General features: G+C 38.0%; 3 protein-coding genes across 3 annotated transcripts; all 3 read left to right on the forward strand.

Annotated features, from left to right (window-relative positions):
- Window positions 1–199: 199 nt before the first annotated feature.
- Window positions 200–7,223, forward strand: abcb10 (ATP-binding cassette, sub-family B (MDR/TAP), member 10). The gene is made up of 13 exons (XM_057342825.1): window positions 200–1,037; window positions 2,273–2,473; window positions 2,635–2,837; window positions 3,172–3,306; window positions 3,444–3,590; window positions 3,698–3,833; window positions 4,490–4,585; window positions 4,709–4,918; window positions 5,017–5,096; window positions 5,181–5,361; window positions 5,500–5,543; window positions 5,780–5,814; window positions 5,949–7,223. The coding sequence occupies exons 1-13, from the start codon at window positions 659–661 to the stop codon at window positions 6,202–6,204; spliced, it is 2,103 nt and encodes a 700-aa protein (XP_057198808.1). The 5' UTR covers window positions 200–658; the 3' UTR covers window positions 6,205–7,223.
- Window positions 7,224–8,660: 1,437 nt separating this feature from the next.
- acta1b (actin alpha 1, skeletal muscle b) lies at window positions 8,661–11,540 on the forward strand. The gene is made up of 7 exons (XM_057341764.1): window positions 8,661–8,812; window positions 9,581–9,720; window positions 9,813–10,137; window positions 10,300–10,461; window positions 10,614–10,805; window positions 10,889–11,070; window positions 11,172–11,540. The coding sequence occupies exons 2-7, from the start codon at window positions 9,592–9,594 to the stop codon at window positions 11,313–11,315; spliced, it is 1,134 nt and encodes a 377-aa protein (XP_057197747.1). The 5' UTR covers window positions 8,661–8,812; window positions 9,581–9,591; the 3' UTR covers window positions 11,316–11,540.
- A 732-nt stretch (window positions 11,541–12,272) lies between these two features.
- Window positions 12,273–15,815, forward strand: ccsapb (centriole, cilia and spindle-associated protein b). Its single transcript, XM_057342706.1, has 4 exons — window positions 12,273–12,389; window positions 13,004–13,291; window positions 13,578–13,861; window positions 13,934–15,815. The coding sequence occupies exons 2-4, from the start codon at window positions 13,021–13,023 to the stop codon at window positions 14,108–14,110; spliced, it is 732 nt and encodes a 243-aa protein (XP_057198689.1). The 5' UTR covers window positions 12,273–12,389; window positions 13,004–13,020; the 3' UTR covers window positions 14,111–15,815.
- The last annotated feature ends 591 nt before the right edge of the window (window positions 15,816–16,406 follow it).

The following is a 16,406-nucleotide window of genomic DNA, read 5'->3' on the forward strand; positions in this document are numbered from 1 at the left end:
CTTTCAAGCCGGATTTGATATACACATAATAACACCACTGTGTCTACCATAAGTAAATTAACAGATAAATGAATTATCATCCACTCGGATGACGACCGAATGGTCAAAAGTGTAGTAAACACAAACTGATGCTCTTCGATCGATAAAACTTGTTTGACTGATCGGGTCTGGGGTGACTCTCGTAAGAGTCATCATGCAACAGCGCTTCGCTTCCTCGAAAGTCACGGAATCACCGGGTCACAATTTAATTGTACTTTTTAAAACACTCAATGATTGTGTACTGAGGGTCCTTTAACTTCAATGGAAAAATCCTTCACGTCAACAGAGAGCGTCATGTTTTGGTGACAGGGCGCTGCCGAGGACTGCGCTGGGCGTGTGTGAAGATAACAGGGCTGGATATGAAAACTGTCATGAACAGATAATGTTCACTAACCGTCGAGCCCGACCTACAACAGGCCAGTTTTACTGAAGAGATCACATCTTTGATACTTTCATCTAGTAACTCCTCAAACTCTAGTTCGTTTATATAGCAACACTGTTGGTGTTGGATTCATGAACTGTTTGACTTTATACTGTCAGTGTCGACCGATGAAGATTAGGTGAGGACTAAGCTCGAAAACTTTATGGTCGTCTCTTGTGTTTTTTAATATATGGGACAATGTTGCGAATAACTAGATTTACTGTAGGGAAACTACGACAATGTCGTTCAGATGGATTTTACCATTTGCCAAATCGCATTTCACGGATATCATGGAAAAGGCAAGTGTGCATAAATGGTTCACCGGAGGTGCTTGTTTTGCCCTTGTATAAAGGAAGAACTATGTCCCAGCTCTCGTGTCTCAGGTCTGGAGGGTTGTTTTTACCCAGGTTTGTGTGGAAACACTCCAGACACACTGTTGCATTCTACAGCACATCTACAGACTCCAAACAAACACCAACGCCTGTAGATCAGCAGGACAATAAAAACTCATTGCGTGTACCATCAGATGTCAAAAAGTTGCTGGATCTTGCATATCCACAGCGATGGAGACTGTCAGGCAAGTCAATACAGTATTATTTACCCTAAAATAAAACTTCTGTCATTATTTATTCACGGTCTTGTTGTTCAAAACTTGTATATGACTCTTCGTTCTGTGGAACATAAAAGATATTTTGAGAAATGCAAATGGATAATGGCATGCAAATGTCAACCTTCCCATGAAAAATGTTTTTTTTACCAAAGGGTTTTCACCATACTTGCAGTTTAGATGTCAACATTTTGTGGTTTAAATGATCATGTGAGTTCTCCCTTAAAAATAAAAATTCATGTTTCCCATGGTCCGGTAAGTGCTGCTTTCAGAACTGCCACATCCACAACTGTCCATATTCCTCACAAATAGGCACATGACAATGAAATATAACAATAATAACTATTTTATGTTCTATGAAGAGCCATTCCTTCTCCGCTTGTTGGGTATTATGGCTTCTGGTTTGTGAATTTTAATTCACAGAAATCCTACAAACCATGTTTCAGAAAAGGCCCATTTTGTCACATCAAGAATACATGTTTATTTCTCTTTTTTTAATAGAATATGTGACCCTGGATCACAAAACCAGTCTTCAGTAGCACAGGAACATTTTTAGTAAAAGACAAAAATACATTGTGTGGGTCAAAATGATCGATTTTTCTTTTATGCCAAAAATCATTAGGATATTAAGTAAAGATCATGTTCCATGAAGATATTTTGTAAATTTCATACCTTAAATATATAAAAACTTAATTTTTGTGAGTGGATGGTCTGCCACAGTGCCCCTGATTAACAAATTCAAAAGCAATTTTCTCAATATTTTGATTTTTTTGCACTCTCAGATTCCTGAGTTTTAAACGGTTGTATCTCAGCCAGATATTGTCCTATTTTAACAACTCATATATCTATAGAAAGTTTATTTATTCAGCTTTCAGATTATGTAAAAATTTCAATTTCGAAAAATTGACCCATAAGACTGGTTTTGTTGTCCATGGTCACATATATTGTATATAAACATTGAGTTAATTTGAACATTGCAGTATCAGTGCAAAGTCACTGCATACCTTGACTTTGGATAAAAGCGACTGCCAGAAACATAAACTAATCAGACTTTATAAATAGTTCAGATGTTCCTGTAAATGAACCTATAGTTAAGTTTTTAAATGACGCCTGCTGATTTGCTAAATTTGTCTGATTCATGAATGGGAATTTGTTTAAAAATGACGACCCTATTATTTACACTAATAGACGTTTTTTCCTCATAGCTGCTGTGGGATTTCTGGTGATCTCCAGCGCTGTCACCATGTCTGCACCGTTTTTTCTGGGTAGAGTGATTGACACCATTTACACCAGCTCCACAGAAGACTTCACATCCTCCCTCACCTCCCTCTGTATCATGCTGACAGGGGTCTTCCTCTGCGGGGGGGCTGCAAATGCTGCTCGCGTTTACCTCATGCAAATCTCAGGTGAAGACTCAAGCTGTTACCGCAACAAAAGAAGATGCTTCTATTGACTGAATTAAAGGGACGAGTCTAGTTTAGTGTTAATTAGAATCATTCTGATTGATTTATAGAGTTGAACAGCATGTGTTTCTTCTCTCTCTTATAATCTTTCACCATTTTCACAGGACAACAGATTGTGCGAAACTTGCGTGAATCCCTTTTCTCCTCGATTTTGAGGCAGGAGGTGGGATTCTTTGATAAGACCAGAACTGGTGAGCTCATTAACCGCCTCTCGGCAGACACCGCTGTCGTCGGACGCTGCCTCACTGACAACCTGTCTGATGGGCTGAGGTCCCTCGCCCAGGCGGGGGCTGGAGTAGGCATGATGGTGAGCCAGATGTTTAGTCAAACCCTTGTCGTAGTTTGACATTTTAGCAGCTAATTCCTTTCTCTTTTACCATATTCTATTTAGAAACACATGTTCTGCTTATAAACATAACAGTTTAGCCATTGCTTCCTCCTCTGTTTCTGAGAAACAGTAGATGCAGTGGAAACGGGGCTAAAAAATCCTAAAAATTATTTTCTCAGATTTAATTGCATGACGCATATTTTGGTTCATCATTTAAACAAGTATATAAATATCTCATGACACAGGTTGTTAAAAGACGTGTGACCCTTCACCATTAGTGTCCAACTAATGCTTAAACTTTCTCTTTCTCAAGTTATACGTATCGCCCAGTCTGGCAGCTTTTGTGCTGATGGTTGTTCCTCCCATTGCTTTCCTGGCTATCATTTTTGGTAGATTTCTCCGCTCAATATCCAGACGCACACAGGATGCACTGGCAGCAGCCACACAGGTAGTTTATTTGTTATATGTTTTTTATGGGGGTTTGAAAACAGTTCATTGACATCAGTTGTTTGCTGTACTCATTATTGTAATGAATCCGAGTGGCCAAGGCATCCTTATACTCTGTAGCTGCTCTGCATCTCCTAGTTGGCAGAAGAGAGGATCAGCAACATGCGGACAGTTCGCGCTTTTGGAAAAGAGCTGATGGAGTTGCAGAAGTATGCGGGCAAGATTGACCATGTTTTTGATCTAGCTAAGAAAGAGGCTGTGGTATCAGCTGGATTTTATGGAGTGGTAAGATAAGTCCTACTTTTGAAAACTTTAATAAATAATGGCCATTTAAAAAGCGTACAGTTGGTCTATTCATGCTTATATTGCGTTAAATCTTTGTCTTTATGCAGACAGGACTGAGTGGAAACTTTATCATCCTCAGCGTGTTGTATAAGGGAGGTCTGCTAATGGCCAGTGAGGCCATGACCGTCGGGCAGCTCTCCTCTTTACTTATGTATGCCTTTTGGGTGGGCATTAGCATCGCAGGTGAGAGCAAATGCTTGGAGCACTATTCAGCATACTGTATATAATATCTGAATATGTGCCGCCCGCAATACATAAAAAATACAATATATGAGAACTGTTGAAACAAAACTGACATAGATTAAGATTAGGAGCTTGATCTTCAGGTTTGGTGATTTAGTTAACATGGAATTAACTTTATCCAAGTTTCATACTTGCATAGCATAGGAACAACATGATGGCAGACAAAGGGCCATTATACTGCTTAACAATGGGGTTTTCCTGCAAAACCTTCACATGTGTGGGCTGAACATCTCAAACTATTGTATTTTTTTCTGTGTATAGCTGTTTAATGTAAGAACACTTTACAATAAGATTGTATTTGTTAACAATTACTTAATGCATTAGCTAACATGAACTAACAATGAGCAATATTTATATAGCATTTATTCATCTTAGTTCATGTTAATTTTAGCATTCACTAATACATTTTTAAAATCAAATGTTGTAATTTTTACATAAATTAATGCACCATGAACTAACATGAATAATTGTATTGACATTTACTAACCCAGACATGCTAAGAAATGATAATGCTCATTGTTAGTTCATGCATGTTAACACAACTTCTTCTTGCTTCACGAGTCATTTTGTTTATTTTTGTGTGGGTTAATGTTCAGGTTTCAGCTCATTTTATTCCGAGCTGATGAAGGGGCTTGGTGCTGGTACCCGTCTGTGGGAACTAATGGACCGAAAACCTGAATTTCCTCTCAATGGTAAATATAATTTCCCTTTAATCATTTCTTACAAATCACACAAGAAAAGGCAAAATGCCTTTTATTTTTATATGCATAAATAGCAGATGTGTAACTCATCTTTTTTTCTCTTGTCTTCTTCAGAGGGCCTTGTGTTAAGACCAGAGCAGTTTAAAGGAGAACTGGAGTTTCGGAATGTGTCCTTTGCTTACCCAACAAGGAAGGATTCATCCATCTTCCAGAATCTAAGTCTGTCTGTACCGGCGGGGTCAATAATGGCAGTGGTGGGACCCAGTGGCTCAGGCAAATCCACTCTGGTGTCGTTGTTGCTCCGCTTATATGACCCTGACTCGGGTAAGAACTGAAAAAAGAATATACTGGATACTTGGCAAATTATGACGCGACAGCACAAATTTATTATTTTTCACTATGTTGTGTCAAATAAATTGCAGGTATGGTTACTGTAGATGGCCATGATATACGAGATTTGAATCCTTATTGGCTAAGGAGTCACATTGGTACTGTAAGCCAGGTAAGGAAGAACATCAGCAAAAGTAGAATCAAACCATCTCTTGATCCCACTTATCTAATTACCCTGTAAATGTGTTTGCTGTAGGAGCCTGTTCTTTTCTCCTGCTCTATTGCTGAAAACATTGCTTATGGAGCAACAGACCCGAGTCAGGTCACTACACAGGACATCTACAGGGCAGCACAGATAGCCAATGCACATGACTTCATTCAGGACTTCCCCAAGAGCTATGATACAGTTGTAGGAGAGAAAGGGGTCCTGCTGTCAGGTATGATACATAAGTAATGCTGCCCATTTACACATAGAAGCTTGTTTTTTGTTACTTTACAAACTCATAATTCTAGTCTGCATTTTAACATGCGTTGTGTGTGTAATTCACATTTCATGCAATTTGTTGAATAAACAGGTGGACAAAAACAGAGGGTTGCTATAGCACGAGCCCTGCTAAAGGTAATCTTTTGCTCTCAAAGGATAGTTCATCCAACCTAAAAAAAATCTTCTTTTACTCTGTGTAAAAAAAACACATCATTTAATTTTGCATTAAAGAAGTGACAATGTCAGATGTTGATCTGGTCTGTGAATTATCTTCTTTAAAATAATAGAATAATAAATGTTTTATATGCTCTACCTTCAGCATCTTGGTGAATTTTCCAATGGTACATTCATTTTTTTCTTGCTTTTGATAGAATCCCAAAATACTCCTGCTGGATGAAGCCACAAGGTGAGTCTGAATATTGAAAAAGGATAACACACAAATGCAAAAAATAAAAACAAATGATCTTTTTTTATGTGAAGATCTCCTCCTAATACTGCATTTCAGTCAAAAACGCAGATTTCTACTGTTGTCTTTATTAGTGCTCTGGATGCAGAGAATGAGTTTCTGGTCCAGGAGGCATTGGAGCGGCTGATGCACGGTCGCAGCGTCTTGATCATTGCTCACCGTCTGTCCACCATCCAGAGCGCAGATGCCGTAGCTGTGCTGGATCGACACCGTGTTGTGGAGACCGGCAGTCACGCTCAGCTCCTCGCCAATGACCAGGGGCTATTCCGCAAGCTAATGGAGAAGCAGGCCTTCCTGCAGACCGAGCAGAAACAGGCTCTCTTCAAATAGCAGAAACACAGTAATTTAAAAACAACAAAGAGGGTGCACACTAATCAACTGATGTGATAATGATTATTTCGGGTTTAAGCACTCCTAAATAAAATGTATGTGTTTATCCTTTGCAGTATCACATACTGCTAAATAACTGGAAACCAGTTGTACTGTATGCTGATCATTGTTCATTACAAAGTGCTGCTATTTATGGCAGATGGTCACGGCATATGTAAATCGTTGCTGGACAGGATTTGCTGTGGACATGACTTAAGACTCATTCAGAGTTTAAAAAAATCACATGTTTGCAAAGACATAACAAAGTTGATCACTGAACGTTTCCTAAATGAAGTGAAGCGACTGGGAAAACTTGAAAAGGATCTGACATAGATTTGATATATAAAGCAGAAAAATCATTATAAGCAAATGGAAGGTATTAACAGTGCAACTTTTGGATGATGAAGCATATTATTTTTTGGATTACAGCATTATTGGTGCTTTAATAATCTCTATCACTTTTTGTAATGACAGATTTCTTGTGCCTAGATTATGACTTTCATTGGAAAGTTGTCAAAGTTCTGGTGTCAGTAATTAGGAAATTGTTTTAGAAAGAGATAAAAGATAAATATTGTTGTCAGAGTTTTTGAGAGCAAACGCTATAAATATTTGAGATATTTGAATGTAACTTGTATTTACAGCCAATATATATATTTATATGTGATCAGATGAAATCTATTCTGAATTTTAGGAAATTGTAATATTTAGTGTGCTAACTTATTAGGTTTAAGGTTGTGTAAAAATGTATGTTTATCTGTTGTGTGTTTTCTCTCTACACAATACATTTTATTGAAACAATGTTTCATCTACAACAGACCTGACTACATGTCAGTCAGAGAACGTAATAACTTCAGTCACCAAAAGAGGGTGCTGTTGATCCTTTAAACATAAGGGGTACTTTAAAAAAATCTTTAGCATGTATAAATTAAATACTATACACACAAGATAAAAAGCGACGGTGTTAAATAAAACTGAATTATATTCTAATTCTTTTCTGACAGTTTTGTTGCTCTCTCCACACTAATCCTGTCCCCAAAACAAAAGTCCGATCTAAAAACTTTTATACGCCAGTACTGTGTTAATAACCCACATCGTGGCAATGTCTTGACCAAATAACTAGGTAAAGCAGGTAGATTATAATTAATGAAATCTAGCGCAGACTGTTGCCTTGTATGGCCCAGCAGCTAAGCGGTTTACCCCCAGCCACTGCTTTGACTCTCTGGACTAGGATTCGCTAAACGTATAAGCTCTTAAACTAAGTATGGAAGCATATCAGTTTGGCACAGAGTCTCGCTCTTGTTAAGTAAACACATAACAAGGGCGGCCACACACCTTCCAGACCAATAGCACTTTACCTCGGTGTCTCTTCACTATATAAACAAATATACTGTATTTAATCATCGCAGAATACTAAGTACGTAAAAGACGTGATATAGTGATACACACGCGTTTGAATCTGTTGATGTTCATATTTCTACTTGTAAACATTGCTTTGAGAACTCCACTTATACTACATACACAACATGTTAAATATTTCGTTTGTATGTCTTTTTGCATACTAAATTAATAACTGTAAATGAAATACGCATCTTCACAAAGTGCTAGAATCTAATTTTTATATTCAGTCTTTTAATGATAAAATATGGAAATATTCCGTAGGCTGATTTGAACACCGTCCAGTTCATTTGCTCAGGAAACCGGCTGCAGTTGAGTTGTGAACAGATGGCACAAATGGCCTCAAGTGTCAAAAATAGAATATGCTTGTCTATAAAAGGACAGACTACAAACAATTGACTTTTTTGGCTTGTTTTAAGAGTATCGCAAAGCATATGTTCGTGCATGTGCATGTGTGTGTTTGGGGCGGGGACTTATTAAGCACCACGAGTAATTAATCATCTATTAACATCGCTGATTTATTGTCACTTGAATGGTATTTAATAATGACTTTCTGTTTTCATGGACTACTTCAGTAAATAAAAAACAGAATATAATATCCATAACACAAAGAAAACGATTCACGTCTTACCTGAAACGGCATTACTGTAACACGATTTTTTTTTAATGACTACAGAACGTTTCTTTGGTCCTATTTTTCAGACCTACTTCACAAACATAAACAAAGTATATAAGAATATTGAACTATAAAATTCACGGTGAACAAATCGATCAAAATGCTATCTCACAACTGAGAGAAACATATACTACGAAATACAGCACGTGGGAAACTGCTGGTGTGACGTCCAATCAACACCGCCCACAGGAGCCCATATACGGCTCAAGCACATTGGAACGATGACTATCAATCCATGTAAGGACACTCATGCTCTCTACGAACTTGGGGAGAGTGGGGAGACACGCAGCTTTACTACCAAGTCCCCCCTCGCTTACCCCGCAAGAACCTAATATGGTTGAAGGTTGGGGGAAAATCCAATTGAACATATACATATGTTAAATGGTGCGCGTGTGGGAAATGCGGATGGTATATAAGGTGGTCGGGCTTCAGAGGGTCTGTACTCCGTTACTGCATACAGCAGTGGTTTGAGTGTGCACAGAGCTTAATCAGAGAAAGGTAAGAAAAACTGCAACGTGGTACAACTTTTTAACAGAGTTTATTTATTAACGTAAATGCAACTAACTTACTTTAATTGAAGTTATACTGATAACTACGATGGAAGCATAAATCTTTTTTGACAATATTTGCATAATTCATGCATGCCTCTTTAAAGAATCTTTAAAACATGACTCAGTTATATTCTTATTCATGTGTGTATTACTATTTTACATTGCTGAAGATTACATTGAATTTTGAAGAGGGGTTGCACTTTATTTTACAGTATATAAAATATATTTATATTATATATTATATTTATAAAAAATATATATTTTTATCAGTTTATATATTTATGTACTCTGTGAACAGTATACTTACCCAACAAAATACTGTACAATAAGTACAAAGTACAAACAAGTAGTACAGGACTGTAAAATAAGTGCTACGGAGTTAAGTATAAGAAATGATTATCATTTTATGCAAATTAGGTCATTGTTGTAGATTCACTTTTTGCCGGAATCAGTGCACTTAAATCACAACGCAATCACTACGCACTGGTTAACTGGCCAATCATAGCACACCTCGCTTTTCAGAGCGATGAGCTTTGTAAAAACGCTGCGCGTCTCAGAGAGGCGGGGCAAAGAGGAGAAAAGTGCGGTATGTGAAGAATACAGCGTTTTCGAACCTTAAATCGTGTATACACATTGCATTACATCTAAAACAAATGATCATATTTATCCATGTCATATGACCCCTTTAAATATTTCTCATGATATCCTTCTTTAGAAACCACCAAGATGTGCGACGAAGATGAGACTACCGCCCTTGTGTGCGACAACGGTTCAGGCCTTGTCAAGGCTGGCTTTGCCGGTGATGATGCCCCCAGAGCTGTCTTCCCCTCTATCGTTGGTCGCCCCCGTCACCAGGTACACCCAACAGCATTTGAAATTCACCACTGTAAAATCCTTTTTTACATAAATATATTTATTGTAACACTGAAAACACTTTTTTCTTCTAGGGTGTCATGGTGGGTATGGGTCAGAAGGACTCCTACGTAGGAGATGAAGCTCAGAGCAAGAGGGGTATCCTCACTCTGAAGTACCCCATTGAGCACGGCATCATTACCAACTGGGACGATATGGAGAAGATCTGGCACCACACTTTCTACAATGAGCTGCGTGTTGCCCCCGAGGAGCACCCAACTCTGCTTACTGAGGCCCCTCTTAACCCCAAGGCTAACCGTGAGAAGATGACCCAGATCATGTTTGAGACCTTCAACGTCCCAGCCATGTATGTGGCTATTCAGGCTGTGCTCTCCCTGTACGCTTCTGGCCGTACCACCGGTGAGTCCTTTTCACAACACTCCACATTCTTCGATTCATATGTTAAAATGTATATATTGGGCTTTATATGCTTATAAAAAATTTTTTATAACTAACTAATTTTTATTTATATTAATTTATATTTTACATGGGGCTTTTTTAACATGTTTTTTTATATTTAAGGTATTGTGCTGGACTCTGGTGATGGTGTCTCCCACAATGTTCCAGTCTATGAAGGTTATGCTCTGCCCCACGCCATCATGCGTCTGGATCTGGCTGGTCGTGATCTGACCGACTACCTCATGAAGATCCTGACAGAGCGTGGCTATTCTTTCGTCACAACTGGTGAGTATATCATACATTTTTTCTGTTTATATCGGTTTCTAGGTTAAGTTTACTATGCCAACTTCCTACAAGTTATCCTCAAATGTGCTTTTCCATATTTCCAATTTGTTTGTACTTTAAAAATAATTTACTTAAAAAATCTCTAGATACAGCTGAGCGTGAGATTGTCCGTGACATTAAGGAGAAGCTGTGCTACGTGGCTCTGGACTTTGAGAATGAGATGGCCACTGCTGCCTCTTCCTCCTCCCTGGAGAAGAGCTATGAGTTGCCCGACGGCCAGGTCATCACCATTGGAAACGAGCGTTTCCGTTGCCCAGAGACCCTCTTCCAGCCTTCTTTCATTGGTGCGTAAAGACAAACAATATTATAGCTTAGTTTTCCCATACAGTGTTTTGGTTTTTGTTATAAAGAATCTGTTTCTGAAAAGGTATGGAGTCAGCTGGAATCCATGAGACCGCCTACAACAGCATCATGAAGTGCGACATTGACATCAGGAAGGACCTGTACGCCAACAATGTTTTGTCTGGTGGTACCACCATGTACCCTGGTATTGCTGACCGTATGCAGAAGGAGATCACCGCCCTGGCCCCCAGCACAATGAAGATCAAGGTAATGTATCTAATGTTACATTTACAATAATCCCATTGAATTTGATTGCTTTAATGATCTCAGAATGCTCCACTCAAAGATTTCTCTCTTCATTTTTCCAGATCATTGCCCCACCTGAGCGTAAATACTCCGTATGGATCGGTGGCTCCATCTTGGCTTCCCTGTCCACCTTCCAGCAGATGTGGATTACCAAGCAGGAATATGATGAGGCAGGCCCCAGCATTGTCCACCGCAAGTGCTTCTAAATCCATCATCTGCATCTATTTGCTGTGGATCACGCAATAATGGAGAATACATTCATCTTGACTGGACAGTGCTGGTGCAAATGTATTTTGTACCCATGTGTTACTCAATGAACATGTTGCCAGGATAAACACATGATCCAGAAGACCATTGTACCATGTTATCTAACATGAAACTGTTATATGTACATAAATAGTCATTAATTTATTAAAGTCCATTATTTGGTATTTGGTTTATGAAACGTGTCTTTGTAAATCCAATTTTTATTTACTCGTGAAGATTTGTGCCTAGCAAAGCAGAATGTTGCTATAAGAAAATTCCAGTTTTAGTACGAAATCTGTTTGTTTGAGTAAGAATAGTTTTAGTAACTATCTTTTAGGAGGGTTAGACATGTTTAATTCATGTAGATGCAGTTTAGTAGATTATTACTAATCAGTTTAGTAGATTATTACTAATATCAGTAAACTGACACTGAATAAATTATGTCATAACAAAGTCACCTTGAAGGGAAGACAACATAATTCAATATCTGTCCTATCAAGGGTCATGTTTTAATAGGTTTTAACCCGCCACGTGTCTTTAACAGTGAAAGTTGACCTCATATTGACCCAATTTGAATGGGATTATTCTAAAACATTTGTTTTTAATTAAAAAAATCTAAACTGAAAATTCTTATTTAAAACATTCTTAAACGTTTTGTTTTTAAAATATTTGTAAACTCCATGTTATATTATTGGTGCCCTTATTATTATTTATAAAATATTTTCTACATAATTATTATATGTATAACTTCCTCCTTCCCCACTTTTATAGCATTTAAGAAGGTGCGTATGCGCTAAATACCTCCTTGATGATAGATCAAAGATTTTCTATTGTATTCTGGTAATGTAAAATGTGCCCATAAACAACAACACTTGTTGACACATTCGAGTGATTTCCAACGCCATTTCCAACGCCTTCACCACCACAGGGCGGAGCTAAAACGAAAGCGTTCTGCATTTCAAGCAAGGCAAGATTCAGGTCTGCAAACGACAAGCGCCATCTGTTTACCTTCACATCCTCGCGCAACAGAAACGGTAAGTAAATACCAGCTCATTTGTCAACACATAGCTCAGATTAGTGTTAACTTGCAAGAAACATCATTCAAATTCGAACGCTGTCATATCTTTGCTTATAAATACTAGGCGACGTACTGATCAACAATGACTAATAATTTATGAATTTGACGACGCTCCCTGTAGATGTCATTTACGTGCATATGGTCTAAACGTCAAACGCTGATATTTATGTCGGTGAGCGCAATGTGAAGATTAGCTCTTTCGTTTCTCTGTTCTGGCGATGGATGTCAACACATTCGTTTGAAAATGTTCATGCATTTGTCTTGCTTTTGATCAATAAAACGCATTATTGTAATCATCGCACAAGTTCATCATTACCCTACAAGCAAATAATAATAGGTTAAGAGGTTCAAAGAGCTCGGAGATGACGCCATAGTTTAAGTGATCGTCAACACGAGGGGGCGTGTCAAATGAGCGGCACTCACAGCTGGCCAGTGATTGGTTCTCTCCGGCGCCATACAATCCTGTTGCCATGGTGTTTTGGTTTAAATGTCTGGCGCGAGCTTGGGGAAATATGTGTCCGATAGTGCTGCATTAATAGACTCGTAACACATTTCTATATTTCTCTGCAGCCGATCCACAGTGAAATATGGTGACAAAGCGAATTAGATCGGAATACATGAAGAGGTTTAAAGACCCAAAATGGGACACTTACGCAAAATGTTATGAGGATCTGCTGAAGTACAGACTGTCAAGACGATTGTTGGAGCAGGCACACAACCCTTGGTTTTGGGGAGAATGGGGAAGTGAAACAGGGTCCAGTGGTAAATCTTCTCCTCTTAGTCGTAACAAAGTTGAACCTCAGGATGAGAAACCAGCAGCTGAACCAGAACCCGAACCAGAACCCATCCAGGACACAAGTAAGGTTAAAACTGTAGGTTGTGAAGGTATTAACATGACATTATGGTTAAATTGTTCACAAATGTCATATTCTACAGTAGGCAACTCTATTTACTTGTATTGTGATGTTAGGATTTAAAATGAATGCATATGTGTTTCTTATATAGTGTTGTTTACATATACCTACTGTGTGTGTCGTAATGTATTAAGGTGTACAATTGGTCAAAACATGTGACGTGATTAAACTGAAATTATTTTAAATACTTAAAAAAGTACAAATTCATGCAAATCTCTTTTATCATCCAGTTACCCGAGATGCCGAGCAGAATAATCAAGTTGTGGAAGAAGAGAAAAGCAGAGTATGCTCTCCTGCTCTCATCCCGGAAACTGATACACGTACCAAAAACACACCAAAGCCCAAATGCCTCTCCTCACATAAAAGCACTAGATCAAAGGTAAAGCCTCATGCCATCAAAGACACAGATAAAGAGAATCGTCATCCTTTTGCACTGTATGGTGCAGGAGAGAAGCAGACAGATATGGCCTCCAGGAAAACCCATAATGTTGGTCCTGAAGCCTCAACCGCAGATGTGAGTGTCATATCAGTACAGTACTATATGTCATGCTTTATGCATATATCATTCGATCTTTCTTCTCTTTAGATTCATGAGTCAGCGTTGCGAGCAAAAACAAGACGGGAGTTGGAAAAACAAATGAGGAGAGTTGACAAGCAGAGAGCCAGATCCGCTGACTTGGAAACCAGCAGAAATAAGATTGTCCCGGATTACAACCCCTGGATGACAGAATACATGAGCTGCTTCTCTGCTAGGTCTCGGTAGAACTGTTTTTTAAAAAAGCTTTAAGAATGTCTGTAAATATCTAAACCACTCAGGCTTAAAAACCAGAAACATTCCATGTGATGACTAGTGAAGAACACATTTTATCCAGCTCACTTTGCCGTCTTCCAAAATGGGTCACAATAAATTCAACTCAATTTTGTCACGTTTTTAAGGGTTTATTTACACCATGAAGATGTTATATTTATCAGTAGGCTACATGTCAAACTTGACATTACAGTCCAATGATGCTGCAGAGCAAACTGTCAAACAATCACATGCCTTGGTGCATTTTTTTATATATAGTTAAAGGGGTCATATGGCGCAAATACGCGTTTTTCTGTGTCTTTTGGTGTGTTATAAGTTGCCCATGCATGTATAAGACACGTAAAATTGCAAAAATTAAAGTGTCGGAACAAAAGATGCATTCTATCTAAAAGCGAATGCTCACCCAGACCTGCCTGAAACGCCTCGTGTAACCACACCCCCACAAATCTACATCAGTTCGTGGTATGATTTGACTAAGACCGCCCAAATGTATACGCAAGTAAGGTGGGCGTACCTGTCAGTACAATTGCTTTGGAACCTGATGTTCCAAATATGGTAAGAGGCGTTACATTTCCGTCACACACTTGCAGTATTCGACCAATCACAATCAATACGCACTGGTTAACTGGCCAATCATAGCACACCTCGCTTTTCAGAGTGATGAGCTTTGTAAAAAATCTGTGTTTCAGAGAGGCGGGGCAAAGAGGAGATACAAACATGCACGGTATGTGGAAAATACAGCATTTTTGAACCTTAAATCGTGTGTACACATTGCATTACACCTAAAACAAACAAATATATTCGTTTTAGCCGTGTCATATGACCCTCATATGACCCCTTTAATACTAAGATTTGCACGCCATGAGACATGCCATTGTCTCTTTAAACTCTTAAACTCTGTAGATTGTCAGTAATAAACAATTACTTGAGTGTTACTTAAGTGCTAAATGTTATGTATTATGTTAACTGTTGTGGTGTATTAATATTGAAGATTCATGCAAGTTATCTATTTTGTATTCTTCTGAAGTCATTTGCGCAAATGTGAATCTTTGTGAAGTGTAAATAAGGTCCCCATTATTTAAGTAAGCTGCACATTTGCACGCAGGCAGTTATACTAATGTTTGCTGAGAAAATCGTGTTTAAGGGTATCTGTAGAAATTCTCACTTATGTTCATTTTTAAGCATATCGTACATTTAGTGATATTTTTTTCTTTTGGTGGCAGTCAGGCATTCAATGCATTAATCAGGAATAATGATAAAGATGACAATTATTTAAACAGGTGTATTACATATTTGGTTCGGTATCTGTAATTGAAGGATACATGTTTGTATGAGCAAATGTAAAGCCATTTTGTACTACGCATCTTCATTGTCAATTCTGGCACATAAAACTCTGTAAGTATGTTGTGAATGGTGTTTACTGTAACAGTAATGATGCCACAATACCACTAATGAATTAAGTTGACCGATTTCCATTTCACTGTCTGATTTATAATCTGTGGTTGAGGTTGACATATGTCTGCCGGTAAAATCCACAACACTTGAGACCATTGAGATGGGAAATGTTTGACTAGTCGTAGTCCTCATCTTTTTTAACAAGTTGTACTGTTTAAAGTTCAATTTGTGAACTGGCTTAACCAACCAAATAAAACATGTTATTTAAATTAGAGGTGTAAAAGTATTTGTGTTTGAAGTTAGGGATTGATTTACATAGTTCACTACAGTAAGGTTTTAAAGGGCTTGTCGATTTATATATAATGCAGTATATATACACACACTAATACACTGTCAACACAACACTGCTAAATTACATAAACACAAACTCATGAAATTAGACATCAAGATTCTCACAGCCTGCCATAATTTCTGCTCATTTTTAAAAAATTGAAAACGGTTAAACTGGAGTGAACATTCTGTATTTAACACAAGTAATGATATAAAGACTTTAAATTCAGGATCCTTGGTGTACTTTTCTCAATAAATTTGCTTCCTGTTACCACAAAATGTTTTGCAGGCAAACTTTCATCATCCAAAACACAATTGTGTGTTTGTGGGAAAAACTGAACCAACTACAATGCAATTCAGTGTAATCTGGCCAATTCTTAAAACCAAAAATGCTTCACACAAAGACATAATGCCATGCATTCTCCAGTTAGGTCTATATATGATGATGATTTATAGTAAATATTTGTATGCAAGATTGTTTAAAATATGTACATTTAAAATGAATTGTAAAAGGGATGAGGAATGG

This window comes from Triplophysa rosa, linkage group LG9 (genome assembly GCF_024868665.1).
Source record: "Triplophysa rosa linkage group LG9, Trosa_1v2, whole genome shotgun sequence".
Classification (NCBI taxonomy): Eukaryota; Metazoa; Chordata; class Actinopteri; order Cypriniformes; family Nemacheilidae; genus Triplophysa; species Triplophysa rosa.

Bases quoted from the DNA above. Each gene is read 5' to 3' on its own strand.
- abcb10 (XM_057342825.1), top strand. From the start codon at position 659: ATGTTGCGAATAACTAGATTTACTGTAGGGAAACTACGACAATGTCGT. The intron at 3,307-3,443 runs GTAGTTTATTTG...TGCATCTCCTAG, and splicing joins CACTGGCAGCAGCCACACAG to TTGGCAGAAGAGAGGATCAG. The intron at 3,591-3,697 runs GTAAGATAAGTC...GTCTTTATGCAG, and splicing joins CAGCTGGATTTTATGGAGTG to ACAGGACTGAGTGGAAACTT.
- acta1b (XM_057341764.1), top strand. From the start codon at position 9,592: ATGTGCGACGAAGATGAGACTACCGCCCTTGTGTGCGACAACGGTTCA. The intron at 10,462-10,613 runs GTGAGTATATCA...CTCTAGATACAG, and splicing joins CTATTCTTTCGTCACAACTG to CTGAGCGTGAGATTGTCCGT. The intron at 10,806-10,888 runs GTGCGTAAAGAC...GTTTCTGAAAAG, and splicing joins CTTCCAGCCTTCTTTCATTG to GTATGGAGTCAGCTGGAATC.
- ccsapb (XM_057342706.1), top strand. From the start codon at position 13,021: ATGGTGACAAAGCGAATTAGATCGGAATACATGAAGAGGTTTAAAGAC. The intron at 13,292-13,577 runs GTAAGGTTAAAA...TTTATCATCCAG, and splicing joins AGAACCCATCCAGGACACAA to TTACCCGAGATGCCGAGCAG. The intron at 13,862-13,933 runs GTGAGTGTCATA...TCTTCTCTTTAG, and splicing joins CTGAAGCCTCAACCGCAGAT to ATTCATGAGTCAGCGTTGCG.